Raw genomic sequence first — 22022 nt, forward strand, 5'->3', positions numbered from 1 at the left:
TGTTAATCGGACGCTTGGCTTATTACTGTTGATCCTTTCTGGAGAGTAACGCCACGGTAGTATACCGTTTCTCTCGCCACTGCGATTTCTGTTGCAGTTCGGGCAATTTTTTACAAAAATGTGATACTGCAGGCTCATGCCTGGCCACCAGTACACTGATTGTAATTCTTCCAGAGAATCTTTTAGTTTGAGGTGTCTGAGACCCTCGCCCATAAATTGCGTCTGCTATTAACAACGTTCTCCTGTCCTTGTTTGGAATTACCCTATCCCCCACTCCAGGGATTCGAGCAAAAGGGACGGAGTTTGCATCGATTATGTATGTATAATTGAGTGGATAGTTGATCGGTAGCGCTGAGCAGTCGCCTTTTGATGACGTTTTCACCGCCAGCATTGTTTCACCGTCAATGTATTTCACTGTATGCTTTTTTCTAGCTACGGAAGCCGATTTAGTTGCTACCGCTGTGGCTGTCTCAGCCAATGAATTCCCTGCAACGTGAACGCCATCACGTTGATGACTCAGTGAGTGTATCACGTGAGTCTTTGGTAGTTCTTTTTGTAAAAGAACTACTTGTTCCCAGAGCATTTTATGCTTGATTGTGCCTCCTTTTGCATCCTTAAAACCATTCTGAAGCCAGATATGCAAGTATTCATTGTAAGACTGAACGCAATAATACGAATCGCACACTATGAGTGTGGGGAATTTTCGATCGGTATTTTCAAGCGCCATCTTGAATGCCAGTAGTTCAGCTCGCTGAGCTGTACAATCTCCTAGAGATTGTGTTTTAGTGATAGCTGGTTTAAACTTCCCTTCGTGCCAGCGACCTTTAACAATCGCGCACGCAGCACTGTAAGCTTGTTTACCCCCCACTGCGGGTTGTGCTGATCCGTCTGTATATATTATACAGCCGTAATGTTCTAGAGGCAGAATTTCGGTCGGCGGAGGACATTCGAACTCGTATTGGAGAAATTCTTGTGTTTTTAAGTTGGGATCAAATTCGTATACCACGTCTGTTGCAGCAAGAGAATTAGCCCATTGTATCCATCTCGGATGGAGCGCTTTAGCATTTGGAATGCTTGCTTTTGTTACAGCCTCTAGGGCTGGTATCGGTGTTACGATTATTATTCGTTTACCTTGTGCCAGGGCTCGTTCTTTCGCTATAGCTGTCTGTGTTGCAGTTAGAATTTTTTCCGTTGGGCTAAATTTCATTTCAGCTTTAGTGTACAAGTGTGATTTGAATGCACTTGGTACCTTTTCTCCCTCATTAGAGGTCAGGTATGTGAATCCGCATCTTCCTGGGATGACTCGAATCACAAGATTGCGTGTGTTATCACGTGTTTCTAATTTTGTTTTTATTAACATGTCTGTTTGTAAGGATCTCAGAATTTCTGTGTGTATTTGAGTCCAATTGGTTCTTTTAAAATCTGGTTTTATTAGATCATAAAGGGGCTTGACCCTTTCTGCGTAATTTGCAATGTATGTTCTTCCGAAATTTAGGAAGCCTAGAATTGACTGTAGGTTTTTTAGTGTTCTAGGTGCTTGGAGTACGGCACATTTCTCGAGGAAATTGTCAGCCAGGCTTTTGCCTTCACTTGATAATTCATATCCTAAGAACAGGACTGTTAGATGGGCAATTCTAGATTTTTTAAAGTTGAATTTGTAACCCTCTGCTGCGAACCCAAGTATTATGGTGTTCACTCTCTTCAAGTGAGTATCCAAGTCATCATCTGTCAGGTATATGTCGTCGACATAAGATAATGCTTCGTCATCATATGTTTGTAGTAACTCTGTTACTCTCGCTGAGAATAATCCTGGGCTGTTCTTAAACCCCTGGGGTAACCGACAGAATTGTTTTTGAGCGCCATTTATTGAGAACGTGGACAAATATCTGCTCTCTGGTGCTATGTTTTGACAAAAGAATCCATTAGAGATGTCTAATGTTGTTTTGTATTTTTTGCGCACTATGTTATTCATTAGTGCAGCACTATGCGAGTTTTGCACTGCAAAAGTTTTGCAACATGAGTTAAGGTGTCTGTAATCCAAAACTAGACGATATGTATTGTCTGGTTTGGAAACCGGAAACAAAGGGTTGTTCATTTGTGAGGTGCAAGTTTCAATCACCCCCTGGTATTCTAGTTGATCTAGGATTTCTTTTACCTGTTTTTTAGCTTCTTGCTTAATTGGGAACTGTCTTTGTGCAGTAGGTTGTGTTTTTAACTGGATTTTGTGAGGAGGAGAGTCCTCATCCCATCCTACGTGATTTTTATATAAAGCAGGAGCTTGAGCTACTGCCCACTTTCTGGCAAGTGTGTATTTTTTATGAATTGGGATATGATTTGAGAAGGCAGGCATAATTATTTCTTCGCCATGAGGGCAGTCCCTGACAAACTCTGGTGGCCAGTCTTTTTCAGCTAGAAGGATGTCATAGCCCTTGGAGAGATTATCCCAAAATAGTCCCCTTATTTTTCTAGTCTTATCCCCTTCTATACGTAAAGTTATTTCATATATTTTGTGAGGTTTGCTAACTCTGGTGTCTGCAGTTTCCACTTGAAGATATTCATTCGTGTCCACTGTCTCCAGATGATTCATAAGGACTTTGCGAGCTATGCTCACTTCTGCTGCGCTGTCTAGCATTGTCTGAGCCCATTCTCCGTTTTTCAGTTGTGTCCTCAGTATTCTCGGCATTGTTAACTACTTTAATACTGGCTACCTTCTTTTTTGGAAATTGTAATTTCTTTTTTAGATGCGCAGGTTCCTTGTCTTTGGACTTGGCGTGCTCTTCTCTTTGTTCTGATCGTCCTCTTCTTTCCGATTTCTGCGAGGAAGTCTGAAAAGATTGAGAGGGGCGTGTATCAATTTCTTGATATCTATCAGGCTTCTTAATATTATCCCTATTTCTAAGATTGTATCTTTTCCCAGAGGGCTCACTTTGGGGAGACCTGTGTCCTTGGTTTGGAGATCTTTCTCTCCGCCGAGGAGACCTTCCTCTGGACTGGAATTTCTTTTCTTTAGGATTGGATTGTTTGTTTCCATCCCAGCTCTTTTTTTGTGATGTTAAATTATTAAAAAATACTTTTTCAGGACTTTCAATCAGTCGGGGTTTTACCGGTATTCCACCTAAACTATCTCTACCTAGTTCCTCATAGGATTTTTCTATAATTCTGGCAATTTCAGATGGTTGGTCTGCTATATCTGTTTCTTTTAACCTTTGGCGGATCGCCACGTTTGCTGCTTCTCCCTTTATGTTGGCTAATAGTATTGCCGAGACCTGCTTGAAGTCTTTTAGTAATTTCATACCAAGAGTTAAAGCGGGTTCTGGACCGTATTCATCTTGAATTTGTTTTAGCACATCTGGTATTACCGAGATGGATGGAACACCATGCGTTTTTGTGTAAATGGAAGCAAAGACTGTACCCCAAGTGTCACAGTCCTCCACGTGTGGTGCGATTCCCATTGGAAGACAGATAGTCAGAATCCTGTGTTTTTCCAACGGGGTGGTGTCTGGAAACACCGCCTCTATTTGGGTGATTTTTTGTGCTAACCAGAATGGTATTTTTTCCCGTTTAGCTGGTACTTTACCTAGGCAGGACTGTATGTTCTGTGGTGTAATTTTATTTGTGTTCCCCTGATGAGGGGTCAGCTGTGGAATTTTAATTGCTGGTTGAATTGTTGAAGTCCGCATTACATATTGGACTAATTGTCTATGTACTTTTATTAATTGTTTTATTTGTATTAAAAGATCTGCTGCAGACATTCTTTCGATGTCTGGATGTGGTGTGTATCCGGCTAGGACCGGCCACGTTGCTCCTGGTCTACCTAGTGGACCGAGCCTGGTGATGTGATTATTATGTTTTAGGGCGCCATTAAACAAGAGCAGGTGCTCTTGAAATTTAAGTGGTACTTCCACCTCCTCGAAAGGAGTGTACTCTTCAGGAGGTTCCTCTGTTTTGTAATAGTGGAAGTGCTTTGTTACAGCGTTTGCTGCTGGAAAGTGTATCCATGAATAGAATACCTCTGTCTGCCGATAGTCGTGTGCCTCTATTACGAATATGACTGTGCCACCTCTAGGTGTCAGTCCATTTTCGATAAGTTTTAAAGTTATAGATTTTCTTATGTTGACCGGGATGAGTATTATATCCGGGTCTGCTTCTTGCATAGTAGTTTCAGCTGCTGCGAGTTCAGCTGCTATTCTAACTGTTTCTCTTTCTTCATCACTGTCTACCATTTTACCGTCAGGAAGGTTATTCCGTTTGTTTGCAGATCAGGTTTCTTATGGAAACAAAGATTAGATGCACAATATTTTGGAACAGTGTATCCTTCAACATTGACTAAACCAAGAACCATACATAGGAGTTTCGTCCTGCGAGGTTTGGCGGATATGACCTTTCACCCACTCCAGACGTCTTTGGAGTATTATGGGAAAAAAGGGGTCTGAGTGAAAAAGCACAACTGAGTTACTCTAATGTCTTGCGTTAGTTTTATCGCCTTTCCAAACGTTTGGGCGCCATGTAGTGTAGTTCCTATTATCCCAATAGGCTCTGCGCATTGGAATAATACCTTCAATAGTATAGGCCTAGACCAGACGTTAACTAGGTCTTCTATTGTCGATATTAGACTTAAAGTTTTGGGTTTGCCAGCTAGCTCAGAGTTCACTAGAAACTTTCTCGAATAGGCAAGGAGGAGTTGAACCTCCCTGGATAGACAAGAAGGGATTTAGTTTCTGACAACCATAGAACATGACAACTTTGCTCTCCCCTAATCAAGAGTGTATCTCTAGAGTCATGTGAAAACAAAAGACAACTTATTTTACTCAGTCAGTACGTGCATTCTTAGTCTCACCAGATTGTAGAGAAAAGGAAGAGACGGGCGTGTTCAATAAAAAGATGGTATTTATTGATCAGTCTCTTTTCTCATACAAGAGAAATGAATCAATATTATCGCAATACTTATGGTTAAGTAAAGTGCATACAATAAAAGCAGAAGTATAAAATAATACTGTAAAAACATTTATATGGTTTCTAAGCCATAAGGTGGTTTAAAATGGATAAAATAGATACATACACATATACATTTGACTAATCGTACTCAACTGGTGTTTCTAACTACGCCTACCCCAGTGTACCTGACCTAAGCTTAATACGTGGGCGGGAATAGAAAGTAGCAGTTTAAGTTAAGTTTGTTTTGCCAAGTGACTGACTCAATAATTCTCTGCAAGGGGTTATTCAGTTCTGTACCTGGAATTTAGGATGAATGAGGGATGGTATCTCTCGTCTCTGGTCTCGATATTCCAAGCTGCCTGCGAGGGCTGCTCGGAAGCGCCGGAGCTGGATTTCTCGGCAGGAGAAAGCAGCGTCTCGTTCTCAGCGCGTCAGGAAGGTGGGGCTGCGCCAGCGGGGTCTGCTCTGCTCTGGGCTTCGGCAAGTCTGGCTGCTCCGATCTCGTCACCACCGCGTGTGTTTGCCTAAGGCAATACCGGTAATATTTATACCTGTAAGGTGCCGAGATTGATGTAAGGATGGACATAGATACGTCAATAAGGATGTCATACGAGCTGGTCGTTAGCACATTCTTTTGCTGAAGTTCTCGGTGAAATCAAAACAATGGCCGCAGGGTTTTTCCCAGGTTGTCATAGGTTTGATTTGTTTTGAGAACTCCGTATGCCTTATCAGGGGCTGGAGGAATATTGCTTGTCTAATTAGATGGCAAGCGTTATGACCTAATCAGATAACACGTTCCTGTGCCGTGGTGTGGCTTAATCAGATAACGGTTTCTGCATCATGGGATGGCTGCTAGTTAACTTGTTAACCAGAACAGGGTCAGGAATAGGGGGATCGATACAGAACCTATAGGAATACATCACACTGATATATAGAAGTTTGACCAAGCAAGTAAAATGGGCTCCAAGCTCATAACTGGGAAGAAAGTTGAATAGGTAAGGCCATTTCAGGGAATCTAAGGCCTTTTCTAAATCAAACACAAGGCACCCCGTACGAGGTCATTGTGTAGGGGTGTATTCAACTACTTTAAAGAACCGGCGGAGGTTCAGAGAGGTATTTTTGTCTGGCACAAACCCATATTGATCCAGGTGTACTAATTGGGGGACCAAGTATTTTTGCAATCATTTTATAGTCGGTGTTGAGGAGTGCCAACAGTCTATAGGATGCGATCCTCTGGGTCCCTGCCTGGCTTGGGATGTGATATGAGGAGTGCCTCACGCAGTGATGGAGGCAAGACGCCTGAACGGTACTGTATGTGGAGGGAGGCATGCAGTGTAGTGCAGCCAGGAGCCCATGCCCCAAGTAGGGGAGCTCCTTCAGCTACTGTGCAGCAAAGTATTTGTGATAATCTGTGGGGGTGGGTGGACCCCGCAACACTGGCTCTGAGTCCAAGATAGTTCAAAGGATATTATCTGCAGTTTGCTGTGTGACATCAGGTAGTGTAATCATGTCTGAGTAATGTAGAATGGAGGACATGAAGTCAGCATCACTGATGAAGTTAGACCCTTCTTCCTCCATATCTGCAGACTGCGCAGGCTCACGGAGCATTGCAGCCACCTACAGAGCCCTCCTTTTTTCCCTTATTATCTGCCAGAATGGGATGCTCTGGAGAAGACATGCATCACTCGATCTCTGTGCCCTATTCTGGTGCCACCAGACTGCTCCATTTTGGTTGCCCCCTGCTGAGGCAGGGAGGGACCAGTACCCACATGACCTTCCACCATTCTGAAGCCTCTTTGGGATATGTGATGAAATGAGCTAGAAACTCAACTTGGATCCACATGTTGGCCCGGAACAGAAGAAAGTACTGTATGCCTTAGTCTGGTATGTTCACTTAACTGCCTGGAAATTATGTCTCTGATGCTGGACTATGTCAACAAAGGAAAGAGAAGGATGGGGACCAGGAGCTAATTAATGGTCCAGTGTCCGTGCTCCATCCTAACCATGAATACACCCAAAAGGGAGGACACTATTCCAAGCGTGAGTAGTGCAGATAGTCACTACCTCACTATCAGTACAGGGAGGAAAGGAGGGGGATACAGCCTAGGACTCAACTAGGGGAGAACAAGTCTCGCCTCTTGTTGCCCTCACACACCCTGAGGAATGTCATGCTTCATCATCGGGCAGTTGCTCCTTGTCAGGCGGTGCTGCAATGCCCTATGGGTCCCCTGAAGGGTCACTTTATTGGAGATCTTTTGAGAACTGCCGTATGGTGCATGCGTGTGTGAGTGGAGAGCCCTATGTGTAGGGTGATGAAGTGCGTGAAAAATAATTAAAACTGCCTAAGAGTTACCAAAACATCCTTTAATAAAGTGGTGCTCTTGGCAGGCTAAAAAAAAACATAGGTTAATGGGTTACCCCTGTAGGCGTAATGTGCCCAGGTAACAATCAGGTCGACATGTTTCACACCTCAGTAGTTAAAGTGATCTATGGCATTTCATCTGGACAAATGCAAATCAATATTGGTGGTATAGTGCACGTGAAGAAAAGTGTGTAGGACTAATGATAGAGTGGCAAGTATCCCTCTCGGCAATCAGTGGGGGCCTGGGGCTAAGAATCCTTTAGTCCCAGCATCTAACTAAGCATTTGATTCCACTCCTGATCGTGACCTAGTGAAAGGAGAAGGGGTACTACTTAGGCTAGTGGCGTAGGATGCCCACACCTTAACAGGATATTAGCTTGGGTGTCGGCTCTGATTCACCTGCCCCCTCCTGCCGCCTGCCTGGAAGTGATGCTGGACTGCCAGAGTGTAGACTATGAATATCAGGACTTGGCATTATCTACTGCAAGATTGTCTTGTGTCCAGGCCTCTCCCAGCACAGTATCCTTGTCCCTGTAATGCTGGAGTCTGACATGCAATCGCATAGTAGGTGCGCCTGGAGGGAGCCGGTGTCCCCATTCATTTGTGAAGAATGAGGAGAGAGCTGAGGCAGGGATGAAACTGCGCAGCCATACTTCAATGTAGACAACTACATCTTGACCCTCAGTGCCCTCTGGTAGGCCCACTATGCAAATATTGTTTCTACGCGAACACCCCTCAGCATCTTCTGCTCTCTCATCTAGTGAACTGAACTAGTCGATGACAGCCTGCAATTGGGTCTGTGTCTCTCAGGTTAGTGGTTACATTGTGGTCACTGTTTGCCCTGTGGTTTGGACTCTGTGAGTTTGGAATGATTTTCCCACAATAGGGTTTGGTCTGATGGTACCATGGAGATTTTGTTCTCCAGGGACACTCTGGACCTCTCTATGGACACTAAGACAATGTCCAACTTTTCTTCCACTGAAGTAGTGCTCAAAGGAAGTGCAGGCACACCAGTGTCCAACGGGTATGGGGCCTGTTGTCTCTTAGGCCTAATTGCAGGGGATTGTGATCCAGTGGGTTGCCCTCTACCTGCCAGCACTCTTTGTGCAAAGGACGGGGATGGCCCCTGTTGCTGGGCCCACTTGCAGAAAACAAATAGTACAGACCTCGGCAGCATGAGTAACCCAGTGTTTAGTATAGCATTGGTAAGTTGCTGGCGAGGGTGCTGGGTGCTGCAATGGGTGGCACAGTCAGTGTTTACAGTAGTGTGGGATTCTCCCAGGTGTCACTGGCCCATGCTTGAGACACCACGGTAGCCCACAGGTGTAGAGTGATTGCTGGGGACCGGAGCACCCCTCAGCGGCCCTTCCCCATGCCCCAGCTCCATGTCTCCTAGTGGCTGTTTAGGTGAGGGGCACCAGTGGTAGTCTGGTACCTTCTAATGTTAGCAGCTGCCAGTCTTGCCTCCGAGCAACTGTCAGGAGATTCCCCAGCAAACCCGAGTGCAATAAACTCCGTTTAAGGACCCGGAGAGTGAGTTGCTAGTGTCATGTATGCCCTCGAGGGCCACCCCCTCATCACCCGCAGAACTCACTGCCTGTTCACAGGATCTTCTGCATGGGCCCAATCAAATATTTCCAGGTTACTGTTCCGGCAGTTAGTTTCGGATTACCTCCGTATAACGTCCCGGGGATCCCTCTGTGTCAGTGTCTCAAAGCCTCTCACCTATGATGGTGGGACTCCTGTCTAGGGCCAATCCCGAGTGTGGGTCGTGCCTCACACCAACAACTCTGGCTGGCCTGGCCGGTGTCGTCATCAGCCATGTGGGGGCACCTCCGCAAGCTTACAGCCACTCAGATCTCCATTGCCGCAGTTAGTGCCCCCGCTCCAAAAAACCTGTGTGTCCCCCGTTCAGGGCATCCTTCACTCTCAGCAGGGCAGGGGGAAAAGGGGGAGGCCCAGCTCTCAACCCCAGTGACAAGCGCTGCAGTATTGTGCGAGGGCCGCCCAGAAGGACCCCTATCAGTTCCTGCCAGGGGTGTATTTTCACTGAGCTTCCACCCAGCATTCCGTCCAGGCACCCACCTCCAAATCCAGTAAGGGAACACAATAGCACCAGGGACTCCGGATTCTCTCAGAGAGCAGAACATAAATTGGAAAGCCTCTGATTTCAAGACACAGTGCTGTGGCTGGATAAAATCTCGATTTTACAATGTACCATTACTTGCCTTTTCGGAAGAATACAGATAAACAAATTACATTTATTGTTATATCCGTAGCAACCGGCACAAAAATAGGATATTCCTTGAACAACAGAACAGATACATTCCTCATCCACCCGCACTAACATGCAACTTTTCTGGGAAGAGTTCAGTTTTTACTTTAGTGAATGTTTCCCGTAGGAGGAAAGAACTGAGAACTACTCCTAGGTTTGAATTCCACAGCAAAGGCTAGGCCTTGGATGAATACTGCCATCCCATGGGGCCGTAGTCTGTCTGCACTCTGAATTAAGTCCCCAAAATTATAACCATAACTTCTCCAGGGACCAAACAATGGCAAAATACCTATGCACTGTCACTGGCTCTTCTCTTGCTAGTGTAACACTTAACTGGTGACCAAGTTGATTAGCCCCTTGGCTAAAATCAAAATTGTATATACATATATATATTTTCGTTCTGTTTAAATTTCTTAATTTTTGCTTGGAATGTGCTGCTGTGCTATATAATGTGCATCATGACCAGACGGCGCAGCGGGCTGGCGCAGCGGGCGCGCCGAAGCCGCGCCGAAGCCGCGCCTAAGCCAAGCCCGTCGGCGCCCGTCCGCGACCGGACACGGCCCAGGGCCACCACCCCTGGTCCTGACAACCGAATACTTTGGAGTAGGAACGATCTTGTAAGTCTGTCCACCATTACTTGTACACCCGGCCTTCACACCATATACATAGGGGAGGAAGTAGGTTGCAGACACTGTCAATTCCGATTTAGTACATCGATAGCTGATACCCGGGGCAGTTCCACCTTGTCCTGTGGCTTGCTCAATGTGGGATCGCTACGATGTCATAAGCTCGATATTCACAACTTACTTGTGGATAGACAACTGGACCTTGGTTGGATGTTCACTCTGACCCCGACATCATTCAGGCATTACCAGAAGAATATCTGATGGTGAGACTGGACAGACCCAATGGCAGAGGAGGAGGTATAGCTACGGCATTTAAACAGCAGCTTGCCTGTCAATTGGAATTAGTCCATATGGCGGGAAGCGAGGCTGGTGTTTTTACCATAAAAATTAACGGGGGCACTATGGTGAAGGGTTATTTAATCTACCATCCCCCAGGACCCTTGGCAAGGTTTAAAGGTAACCTACTAGAGTGCGTCACAGAGATAGCGTTGCGGCGAGATACGTTTCTGCTACTCGGAGATTTTAATATGCATTTAGAGGATTTGTCGGACAAAGTAGCGATGGAGTTCCGTCAAGAACTTCAGGCCTTACAACTAGAGCTAAAGGGCCAGCTTCCAACACACCAGCATGGCCACTTGCTTGATCCAGTATTCGCGAACTGGGAGGAAGTCATAGCGGCTCTCCCCGTGCCCCTCCCCTGGACCGACCATTTCCTGGTACCATTTGAAATTCTTCTCCCTAAACATAAGGTGACAGACCCCACTCCCCTTAATTACCCCAGGCACAAATGGGCCAGGTTCTCCCTCCCAGAGTTCAATGAGGCTCTTATCGCAGAGGGCCCCCCTGGAGGTGATGATGCGGATTCGGCAAATACATTTCTTAATGACCGTATCACGGCTGCCCTGGATCGTACGGCCCCTCTAGGCCGGTCGAAGGAGGGCGGCCGTAAAAAGGGAACGGCACCCTGGTTCAATGAGGAACTGCGTTGTGCTAAGAGGGATTGTAAACGAGCAGAACGGCAGTGGAGGGTAGCCTATGACAGCCAGGCGAGAGAGAGATATCTCGTCAATAGACGGGCATATCACAACCTAATCAGGAGAGCGAAAACTGCCCACTATGCCGATAGGATCATGGGTGCAGAGAATTCAGCGAAAGAATTGTTCTGTGTTTATAAATCCCTGGCTGTCCCCAAGTCCTCGGCAGGATTAGAGGATTGTTCAGTTGTGGCCTGCAATCGCATTGCTGACTATTTTGGCGACAAAGTGTCCAAAATTTACTCAGCCTTTCCTGCCCAATCCTTGGCAGGGGGAGAGTTTGAAGCATCAGTAAGAGAGGCTGATGGACAAAATCTGCTGCTTAACTTCTCCACCCCACCAGTAGAAGACCTGATCAAAATATGTAGATCAGTGAAATCAGGCTCCCCACGAGACCCAGCATCACCTAAACGGCTGGGGGACAGCTTGACGACACTAGAACCATACATTAGGCATCTGCTGGATGTCTCCTTTAGGTCCAGTACTATGCCTAGGGAATGGAAACAAGCTGTGGTGCTCCCCCTCCGTAAGAAGCCTAATATCAGCTTCGAAAAGCTGGAGAATCTGGGTCCCATCTCTCTTCTACCCTACCTCTCTAAAGTGGCGGAGAAGGTGGCAAATTTTCAGTTAATGCAATTTGTGGAAGATACCAATCTTCTACATCCCACCCAGTTTGGGTTCCGGCCCCGACACTCGACGGAGTCAGCGCTCCTCATGGCATCCGAAACCATCAGGCAGGGTGCCGATGAGGGCCATACTATGGCCTTGATCCTTCTGGACCTTAGCGCTGCGTTCGACACTGTTGCACATTCCATCTTGCTACAGTGTCTGAACAAAGGAGGGGTAGGTGGTGCAGCGCTAAAATGGATCCAGTCGTTTCTATCTGGCCGAGGTTTCCAAGTCAGGCAGGGCGACTGCTACTCCGAGCGAGTAGCCTTGGACCAGGGGGTGCCGCAGGGCTCGTCCCTGAGTCCAACTCTTTTCAATCTGTACGTTGCCCCGGTTGCCACCATAGTGGAGAGTCATGGTTTGCGCATGGTGTCGTACGCCGACGACACGCAGCTGGTCATCTCCCTATCGCGTGCACCCGGTCTTGCGGCAGACATCTTCAGAGCATGCATGCAAGACCTAGCTGCCTGGATGTCTGCCAACTGCCTTAAGCTCAACGGAGGCAAGACTGAGGTGCTGGTGGTGGGGGGAGACCGAGCGGCTTGGACGTCGGCGTGGTGGCCACCTTGCCTGGGACCAGCACCAATTCCCTGCCAGGAGGCGAGGAATCTAGGTGGCTGGTTCGATTCCAACCTAACTTTCGGACCCCAGGTCAATCGGTGGTTGGTACCTGTTTCGGGATCCTCAAGACCCTCAGGAAGGTTCTGGAGCTCCTTCCTATCAAAGTCCGCCAAATACTAGTGCATGCACTAGTCACGTCCAAGATGGACTATGGCAACCTGCTCTACCTAGGGACTCTCGAGAAGAATCTGAGCCGCCTGCAAGTTTTACAAAATGCCGCAGCCCGGTTGGTTCTCAGACTGCCCAGAAGATCAGCTTCTAAAGCCGCACTCCAGGCCCTGCACTGGCTTCCGGTGAGAAGCAGGGTGGAATTTAAAGCATTATGCACCTGTCATCGGATCGTCAACGGCAGAGCACCTCTTCCCCTACAGGGTCTGCTGACACAATACGAGCCCTCTCGTTCCCTCAGATCCTCTGGCTTGGGGTGCCTGTCCATTCCTAGGGTGTCCAAAGCAAGGATGGGCGGCAGATCCTTCAGGTATCTGGCTGCATCTAGCTGGAACAAACTTCCTGTGGCGTTGCGCCTGGAACCCTCAGAGCCCATTTTTAGAGCCAAGCTAAAAACATTTCTATATGCCCGGTAGTGGGTTCCCACCTTAGTACCTTCTCCTGCTAGCGCTCGCACCATAGCGCGGGGACACGCCGTTGTGCGTCACCAAGCGCTTTACAAGACCCCCTATTAATATTTAATAATTAACAAAGGATAGTTTTTTTATTTATATCTATTAATATTTTATTTATTATATTATTTATATATTTTTATTTATATTTAATTTGATTTGAATTATGACTAACTGCTTTCCTTTATTTCAGCTGGTTCTGGCCTAGTTTGTTTGGAAGCATCGCATTGAACAGTAAATTCCTGCCTTCAGCCAGTGCCTTGAGGACACAAGACACACAGAGTGCCACTTAGAGAGTTCAGTTGTGCCTCTTAAAGCTTCGGCTCCAGTTGAATAATGCAGGCATCTAAATGAACACGGGGTCTACCGGAAGTACCATAGTGCTCTTGTGTTCCTTCTTAAACTTATGATAAACACCTTAGGACCTATAATATCTTTTACATAGACTGGATTCTTCCATTCTGCAGTGGACTGCCCTTTGGCTGAGGAGGATGCCCTTTCCCTTCTAGGTCATAAGTAAATCAGAGGTCTTTGTGCTATGTTGCATTTTTTCTTTTTAATAACCAGACATGTCGTGCCTGTAGAACATCTCTTGAGTACAGGAGGCAAACTAAACTCCTCTAGAAGAGCAAGGGCCTGCTTCAACAAACTCTAGATAGTGTCATGGTAATTCACTAATAAAAATACATTCAAAATGCAAAGATTTACTTGCATGAATTGATATCTGTCATTTAATAACATTTTGTTTAAACCTTCCTCTAACTATTCTTGACTGGATTTACCAACAAAATGTGAGAGCAGAGCCCTGTAGCACCTTCAACTATTGACCTCCTAACACCAACAACACCATTAGAGTAAAAGAAAGACACTCCACCACGAACCTTACTGTATAAATAAGACCGCTGGACTTTCAGAATCCCAAGCAGCATGCTGTAATGTTGGACACCACTGATGGACACCAGTCTCATTGTAAGAACCTCTTCTATAACTCCAGGCTAAGTTATTGGTCTTAACCAAGCTCTAAGTCACTCTGATGAAATCACATCTCTGCGACTACATTTCTTTAACTTACTCCAGTCTCTTTCTGTTGAGTCCAAATTCACAGTCCCTCCCCTGTGTACTCCCTTGATAAGGGGAACAGAACATTTGCCTGCCAGTGATTTTGATGAAAAGGCCAAAGAATGTGTTAAAGGATCGATGTACATCCTTGATAAGGGGATAGTTACATTGGCCACTTCTCTCCCTCTACTCCAGATCAGCCTAGCGTAGTTGCTATTCTGCTATGCTCATGACGTGCATTGCCTTTCGTTCCCAAGTGCCTTTGCCTTGACATTGTTTTTGAGATAGAACAACTGCAGTTAACTATCATAATTCCAGAAATCAGTGTATTTAGCTTCTTCTGTTCTTTACTTAAGTGGCTATTGAACACTATTTATGTTTTTGTCTTCTGCCACTCAACTAACTGTGGTCACTGCACCTACTTGTTTAGGTTAAGATGTGACATGTTTTTACCAGGAGCTACCAGCATATTTTTTGTGGTGTCTACAATCTCTCTAGAATACTACCACTTACAATAACTTGTGTGCAGGATATGCATATTTATGTAATTGTTTTAGTACTTCACAGTTACAATTGAAGTACATCTTCAAGGAGCATAACAAACAAATACAGACTAAAGGCTGTCTACACAGAGCATAACATTACAACATAAAAAAGAATAATATACAATACAATAAAAATAACTATCAAGGTTTTAATTCTACCTTAATAGGCAATGGATTTTATCAGGGTTTATTTGTAGTAAAAGTGGTTGTGGAAGTAGTACTATTATTCATCCATCATCTTCTCAATACACTTCGCACTTTCTTCTGTCAGTTCCTTCTTAAGTGGTTCCTTCAGTACCAAAAACTGTTGGACTGGTACCACATCAGACCCACTTGCATGCCGAAACTGTTGAAGGGCATCATGAGATCCTGCTTTACGCCCTCTTTTTAGTCTCCTTCTTTGTGCTCTATTCTGAAGGCGCCTAATTTGTGCTTATGACATTCAGGACTCCCATGCCAGTGAGCGACCCATGTTGCTAAAAAAATTTTTTATTGCCATTCATCTGCTGAGGGCTGTTAACTCAATGGTAGTGTGATGGGGTTTAATGCCTGCAAGAAGTTGTCACAGGATAAACTTGCAACATATGTTCTTGGATTGAAAATACTAGCGGAAATGACCACCGATGTTACCAGTGACATGAGAATGATAACTGAGGTGCTGGTGTGGTGGTTAACCACCTATCTCTCTCTCTATTGAGACTTCATCTTCTTACCAGCCATTTTTATTCTTCAGTTCCATTCGTAAAATACCACGTATTAGTCAGAATAACAATGAAAGAATTGCTATTTACACACATCAAAGCGGTAAAACAGTTAAGGAAAAGTCTTCAAATGCGATGCAGTATTTTCTGAACAAGAGAAAAACACTCTAACTCCCTCTCAAACTATCCACTAATTATCAAGCCAAGATGGGAATTGACAGAGCGCGCAGGTCACCCGACTATAAATTTTACCATATGCACACTTGGGCCCATAAATTTAATTTTCCATATTCATTATTCGTGTAACCTGCACTCTACTACCAGTACCCCTAATTCCTATATACTGACTTACCAATCCTAGTCACAGGTATCTATGATCACAATGGATCAGGGAGCTAGCTGAAAAAGATAAGCATTCACCAAAATACAATAACATTTATATCATTTGCACTTTTATAATAACCAGAGACTCAGGAAGTTTGAAAACATTTATCTAGTTCTCATCAAAGTCAGAAAGCATAAAATTCACAGCAAGCAAACTATCAAGAACTAGAATCATGAAAAGTGTATAACCATGCAGAAAATAGATTATGCCAATCATTTAGAAGTCTAAAGGTTAGGTAAGAACAGGGAACATGCTAAAACTTTAAGCAAGGTTTAAATATGGAAGGTCTAAAGGACGGGGAAAATATGGAACATACTAGAACGTCACAGTTCCTACAGGAGGGTAAGAAAAGGGAACATGAAAACTATAATGTCGAAACTGAGTTCACTATGTAGCTATAGGACGGGGAAGAAACTGGAACACGCTAATAATTCAGGCTAATCACTTCAGTTTGTGTAAAGGAAAGGGTAAAGAAAGGAACAATCTATATTTTCACGACCAAACGCCAAGGAGGGTAAAGAAATTGGAACATGCTAATAAACAGTTAGAATATCAGGCTTTATCCTTTATTCATAAAAGGGGAGGGTGAGAAAAAGGAACATATGCAATTATAACTTTCGCAAGATTTCAGGGAAAGGGAAGAAAAGAACGCAAAGTGTTTCCCTCACAGATTTATATTTACCTAGAACGGTGTGGAGACCAACCCTGGCCACGGGTCAGTTAAGGACAGGAGAAACCCCAAGGAAAGAGATTGCCAGTAGGTCAGCAGGTGCAGTATGGAAACCAGGACAGGGAAACCAGATTAGGATCAGGACAGGACCACCAAGGTAAGACCAGCACCCGCAGTTCAGTTGCAACGCCTGTGCTACACCCTCTCTGCAGCTATCAGCCAACACCCCGATTGGGTTCTCGAATTCCCCAGCACCTTAAGTGCTGCTTCACCAGCACTTAAGGTTCTCAAAACCCCGAATGGGTCAGTGAGTCTGTCTGACAGAGTGCTCCGCAGCACCTCTGTTTCTCGATCAGCTATTGAGTGCGTTGGGTCAGTGACAGGTCAGCTATTCGGACAAGTCAGACAAATTTTCGAGCTAAACCTAGGCTAGTTATACTGTTTTCAGGTCAGTGTTCCACCCCCCAAATGTTGCAAGTGTAAGGATCCCCTATTTTGATTGGACAAAAGGAAGGACTGGTCATCACACCACCTAGGATTTGACTTTCTCAAGCTCAATATTTGCATGTTTCAAGACCGCCCATCGAACTTCAGGTTCTCATGAGGTCTTCACTTTGCGAAACAATGGACAGTCTATTGATTAATACATTATAGTTTTTTGACATCTTCTTAGTGGGGTCAGACGAATGGTTCCCAGGCACATCTTGGCTGGTGCTGCCACCTGGCTGGTGTTCAAGAACGCAGAGCTCATCCTCTGGCTGTGGACTGTCATGCGCAGTAAGGATTTTCAAATTGGAGTATTCCCGTCCCTCATGCCCAAGGATTTACAATACATGAAAAGTAAATAGAAACAGTTTTAGAACACAGAAAAAATTAATGCACTGTATACCATGAATCACTATACTACTCCCATTAATTCATAATAACTATAGCCTTAATGATTAATGCAGAACGAACAGCATAGCAAAAGCTGCAGTGCAAGCTTCAGGCATGTGAGAACACAAAGCAGCCATTTTAGCTCAAATGCTCAAGTGCAAAATATTCCCACAAGAACTGCGAGTACGTCACAGCACATGGGTTTGACCGACGCATGCGCAGAAGAAATTCCCGCGTAGCAGCCGCCATTTTAATCTGCAAGCGTATTACTATTAGTAAACACATAGGCAAGCATCACTCAGATACACAAAATGTCAGAATAAGGGGTAAATTAATAAGACAAACAGGTTGATTATTTTTTTATTATGGTTATTTGAGGATCATGAATACAAGTAAGGCGCTTTACGTGCGAATCCTCGCTCCATCAGAATGTAAGAACAATATTTAAATGTAGGATTTTAAGTCATTTGCAGGGCACCATGGAAATTCTGCCAAAGCATAATCTTTAGTGGGGTTTTTTTCGGCCTGGTTGTTTTTGCCCAGTTGTATTAAAAACTGAAATACTCACAAGTGTTTATCGTGCTGGCTATTAAAACAACAATGGGAAAACCCAGAATGATCTTCTGCCTTTTGCAGTAACAATGCACACTGACATTCTGTCGCAGAACAACAATTTTAAAGATATGCTACAAAAGAGTGCTCAATACACTGTGATTATTATTTGTTTACAGAAAGAATGTTGAATAGATAAAACATAACTTACTTTGTTCCTTCTTTTAGTTTGTCAAGGGATACTCATCGCCAATCAGAGTCAAGGCATCCTGGAAAGCCCGAATTTTCCACATGTTTACCCAAATAACGCCCACTGCAACTGGACGATCCAGGCAACCTCTGGAAACACCATCAACTACACTTTCTCAGCATTTAATTTGGAATCTAACTGCGCATATGACTACGTAAAGGTATCCACTCTAAATTTCTCAAGTATTCTTTCATAAAAATAAAATTGCTTTAACTTCTTAGAATGTTTCACCTATTTGACACATTTACATTTTTATCGATTGTTTCATATTATAGTTCTATATTTTTAAACCTATATTTTTCTGTAAATAAGCATTAATTAGATTCTCTCATCTAGTTTTTAACTTATCTCATAACAGTGTTCCAGACAGCTTATCTTCTGTAGCATGCAATATTGTTCTGGATGAATTAAATGTGTGATAGGTTTATGGGATGATTACATTAATCACATCTTAAATATTTAAGAAACAAACATTTGCATATTATATTTCTTAACACACATTTGTATATTAAGTATTCTCTAATGCACAAATTTATTCAGAAATGCCAGAGAAATCTGTTCTTGTATAAAAGCATGCACATTGTTAATTGCGTACCGTTCTAGATCCAGCAAATATTTTCACCTGTGTTTGAACTTCACATAGAGGGCCCTATTCAAAACGGTAAGTTTGAATGTGTAGATCTCCTCACATGGAAGTCTACAACTACACTTGCAACCAGGTGTAGATTTCGTCATTGATGGTGTTCACCATTTCCGACTGAGGTCTACACCTAGATTCAGATTTAGGAATTTCCGTCCTCTCTGTAAAGGGGGGATGGAGACTCCTATGTATGAAACACTGATATTAGTGACTTTCTGCCTGTTTGTGGAGATTTCCGGCCACCAGGGCAGAGATCTCCCTATGGGATGTAATATGGCATTTAAGAATGTTAAGTTTGAATGAATATAAAAATTCCATTCCTGGACGCCCTTGACGCACACATTACTGAGAATCAATGGGTTAGCCATTTCGAGGATATGTTTCAGTGCCCACCTATTCAGAGGGCTTTTTGTGGGGAAACCTGCTTTGTTTGTTTTAGAGGGGAAAGTTTGATCGGGTATAGTTGGGTTGTCTCGTAATAAGGCCCGGGGACCAGATTGGATTCCCCAACCTCTAGATCTCTAATTTGGAGCTGTGGGGCCCTGTCCTCACCACAGTCATAAATGTGGCTGTCCTCCGGTTATTTGGGCCACCTCTACTATTGTTCCTGTTTTTAAAAAAGTGAATAGAGACAGCACGCACTCTTATAGGTCAATCTCCCTGTTGGACTCAGTGGTCTAAGAGGTTGGATACATTTTACTGGACAGGTTATCCAGCTGGGCAGTAGACAATAACATTGTCAGATGTTCAGTACGGTTTTTGTCCTGGTCGATTGACCATGGACCGATGCCTGAACCTGTTCATGATTCTTAATATGTATACAGTTGCCCGTCATTGAACTATTTACCTGGTCTTTAAGGACCTGTCCTCTGTGTTTGATCGTGTGAATAGATGCAAGCTGTGGCAAACCTTGCTATCTAACCGGGATGGACAGGGACAGCATTCTCTTTCTACAAGATATCCATTGAGATACAAAGGCAGAGGTTAGATACCCTAAAGATTTTAAGGTAACTCGACAATTCCCTAAACAGCTAAACAGACAGGGGTCCAAGGGGGTTGCATTTTGGCCCCTTTTCTGTTTAATTTACATATAAACAACTTAGAAAAGGTACTACTGGAGACCAAGGTGGATCAAACTCAGTGGGACGGCGTGGTCTTCCTGTTCTTTAGTACGCAGATGATGCCCTTTTGATGGCCAGAACAGAGAGGGGCTTGCAAATGTTGCTTAACTCCTTTGATCAATTTATGGAAGAGCAGGACCTGTTAGTCAACAGCTCAAAATCTTATGTGATGCATATAGGTTCTCTTTCGAATAGGCCCTCTACCTTCAAGGTCTATCCTGGTCCCTAGGACGTGTGTTTTCTCCTATCTGGGGATCCTGCTGCATGCCAAGATGAATTGGGGGCACTTAAAAACCCGTAAGAAATATGACCTTACTCGGGCGAATGTAGCCATTTTTAATTTCGCCTTGAATTTAGGCAAATGACCAGTTAGGGCAATAGTACAGCTCTATAGGTCCAAGTGCATAGCAAAGGTGCTGTAGGGTAGTGACATCTGGGCTATATTGCCCGTGATGACCTTCAAATTGGGAGAAATGCCTTTTTGAGATGGCTGCTAGTTGTACCTCAGGGTATCTCCCACTCTATTGAACATGACAAGCTTGGCATGGCCTATCTCACTGATCTGTTGGCTCTTCGCCCCCTTTCATAATAGTTAAAAATCTGGACAAGCAAGGGGACTTCATTAAATAAATAAATCTTAAAGACTGTATAGCCCTTGATCATGCCTCCCATATTCTGTGGGACAAATATATCAGGGAGTGCTTTGTGAATCTGGGGAGAGCAGACCTTCTTTTTAACCAGGGATGGAGCAACAAGCAGGACCTGGTCACTATCAAGGAAACCTTTTTTGTACAGAGGTTAGCTGCCAGGGAAGATAAGGACGGAGCTATTGAAGACCAGTGTACATCGTGTTATCATGTTAAGAACTACGCAGATGATTAAACCTTACCCATTAGGGTTTGTGAATTCTTACAATCGCTTTTTATCGACCAGGCTCATGTTTGACCTTTTCCATCTCCTTCTGAGCCACGGAAGGGGGCAGAGCAAGGGATAGAGGCTGTCACCCTGTGGCTGAGATGGTAAGTCTCCACAGGACACACTTCATTCTTTGGTGTTGAGCAGCTTTTATGACTTTCCCAGGAAGTCCTTTATCATCCCGATTTTGAAAAAGTTTCATTTTAGGCAAGGGCGCCCGCTTACATTTTGTATTAATGCTGACGGGCAGTACAGTATTTTATGTGGTTAGCTTTTTGAAATCTGCAGTCAGGCTTAGATCTAGTTGTGATTAAATTAACACATTTTTAACACTCTATCTGTGGCATGATGCACTTTATAATGTTTGCAAACTTTACTGTTCATTGATCGTTTATACCGGATGAGATGAGTTGTATTTTAAGCAATTTTTTCTTATCTGGTTTTGTATATGTGAGATCCTGGTGCTTCTTGTATCTTATTTTCTATACAAAGTCTCAGGTACCATTTTCATTGGCATGTTTTTATCCAAGGAAATTCTTATTTGTATTCATTGTGTGTGCTTTTATGGTTTTTGTGCATGAAACCGAATAAAGACCACTGACTGAATATAAAAATAACAGCTTTTTATTTTCAATTAAACATATTAAAATGTTCTTTCCCAACTACTGTTCACCTAAGACGACCACAATAATAATGGACAACACACCTGCGCAAAAACTTACCATCCTAATAAATGTTAAATTAATTAACTTTTTCATGTTTGCAATTTAAAAAAAATCTTTTTTAGATATTTTTTTTAAATAACACAATTAAATATTACATTTTTCCTCCCTCATCCCTGACAATATAATTTATGTTGCATGGTCAGAATCTTGGGTACAAGTTATGTATTATTTCATTTCAGATTTTTTTTAAGTCATTTAAAATATATTTGAATTAAATATTGTTGCCATTTGTAAAAATAACATTTACTAATTATATATTTAAATATTAAACCATTTGATAACAACATTAAAACAACTTTAAAACTAATTTAAATAAAGTTTACATTAAAATGTGATTTAGTTTAATTTATTTTTTAGGTTTCGCTATGCGTTAGTGTTATTGCCTGTCTCGATTGTTTTCTATGGAACTATGTTGCAGTACCAGTGGGCGGCCTTATGAGG

The 22022-nt window shown here is 43.7% G+C and overlaps 1 protein-coding gene across 1 annotated transcript in view; it reads left to right on the forward strand.

Moving 5' to 3' along the window:
• CUBN (cubilin) overlaps positions 1–22022 on the forward strand; it is a 1583269-nt gene that overhangs the window by 504635 nt on the left and 1056612 nt on the right. The window contains exon 27 of the mRNA XM_078663578.1: positions 18159–18340. Within this exon, the coding sequence (XP_078519704.1) occupies positions 18159–18340 (182 nt within the window). The remainder of the gene's footprint in view (positions 1–18158; positions 18341–22022) is intronic.

Source organism: Lissotriton helveticus, chromosome 10 (assembly GCF_964261635.1).
Source record: "Lissotriton helveticus chromosome 10, aLisHel1.1, whole genome shotgun sequence".
Classification (NCBI taxonomy): Eukaryota; Metazoa; Chordata; class Amphibia; order Caudata; family Salamandridae; genus Lissotriton; species Lissotriton helveticus.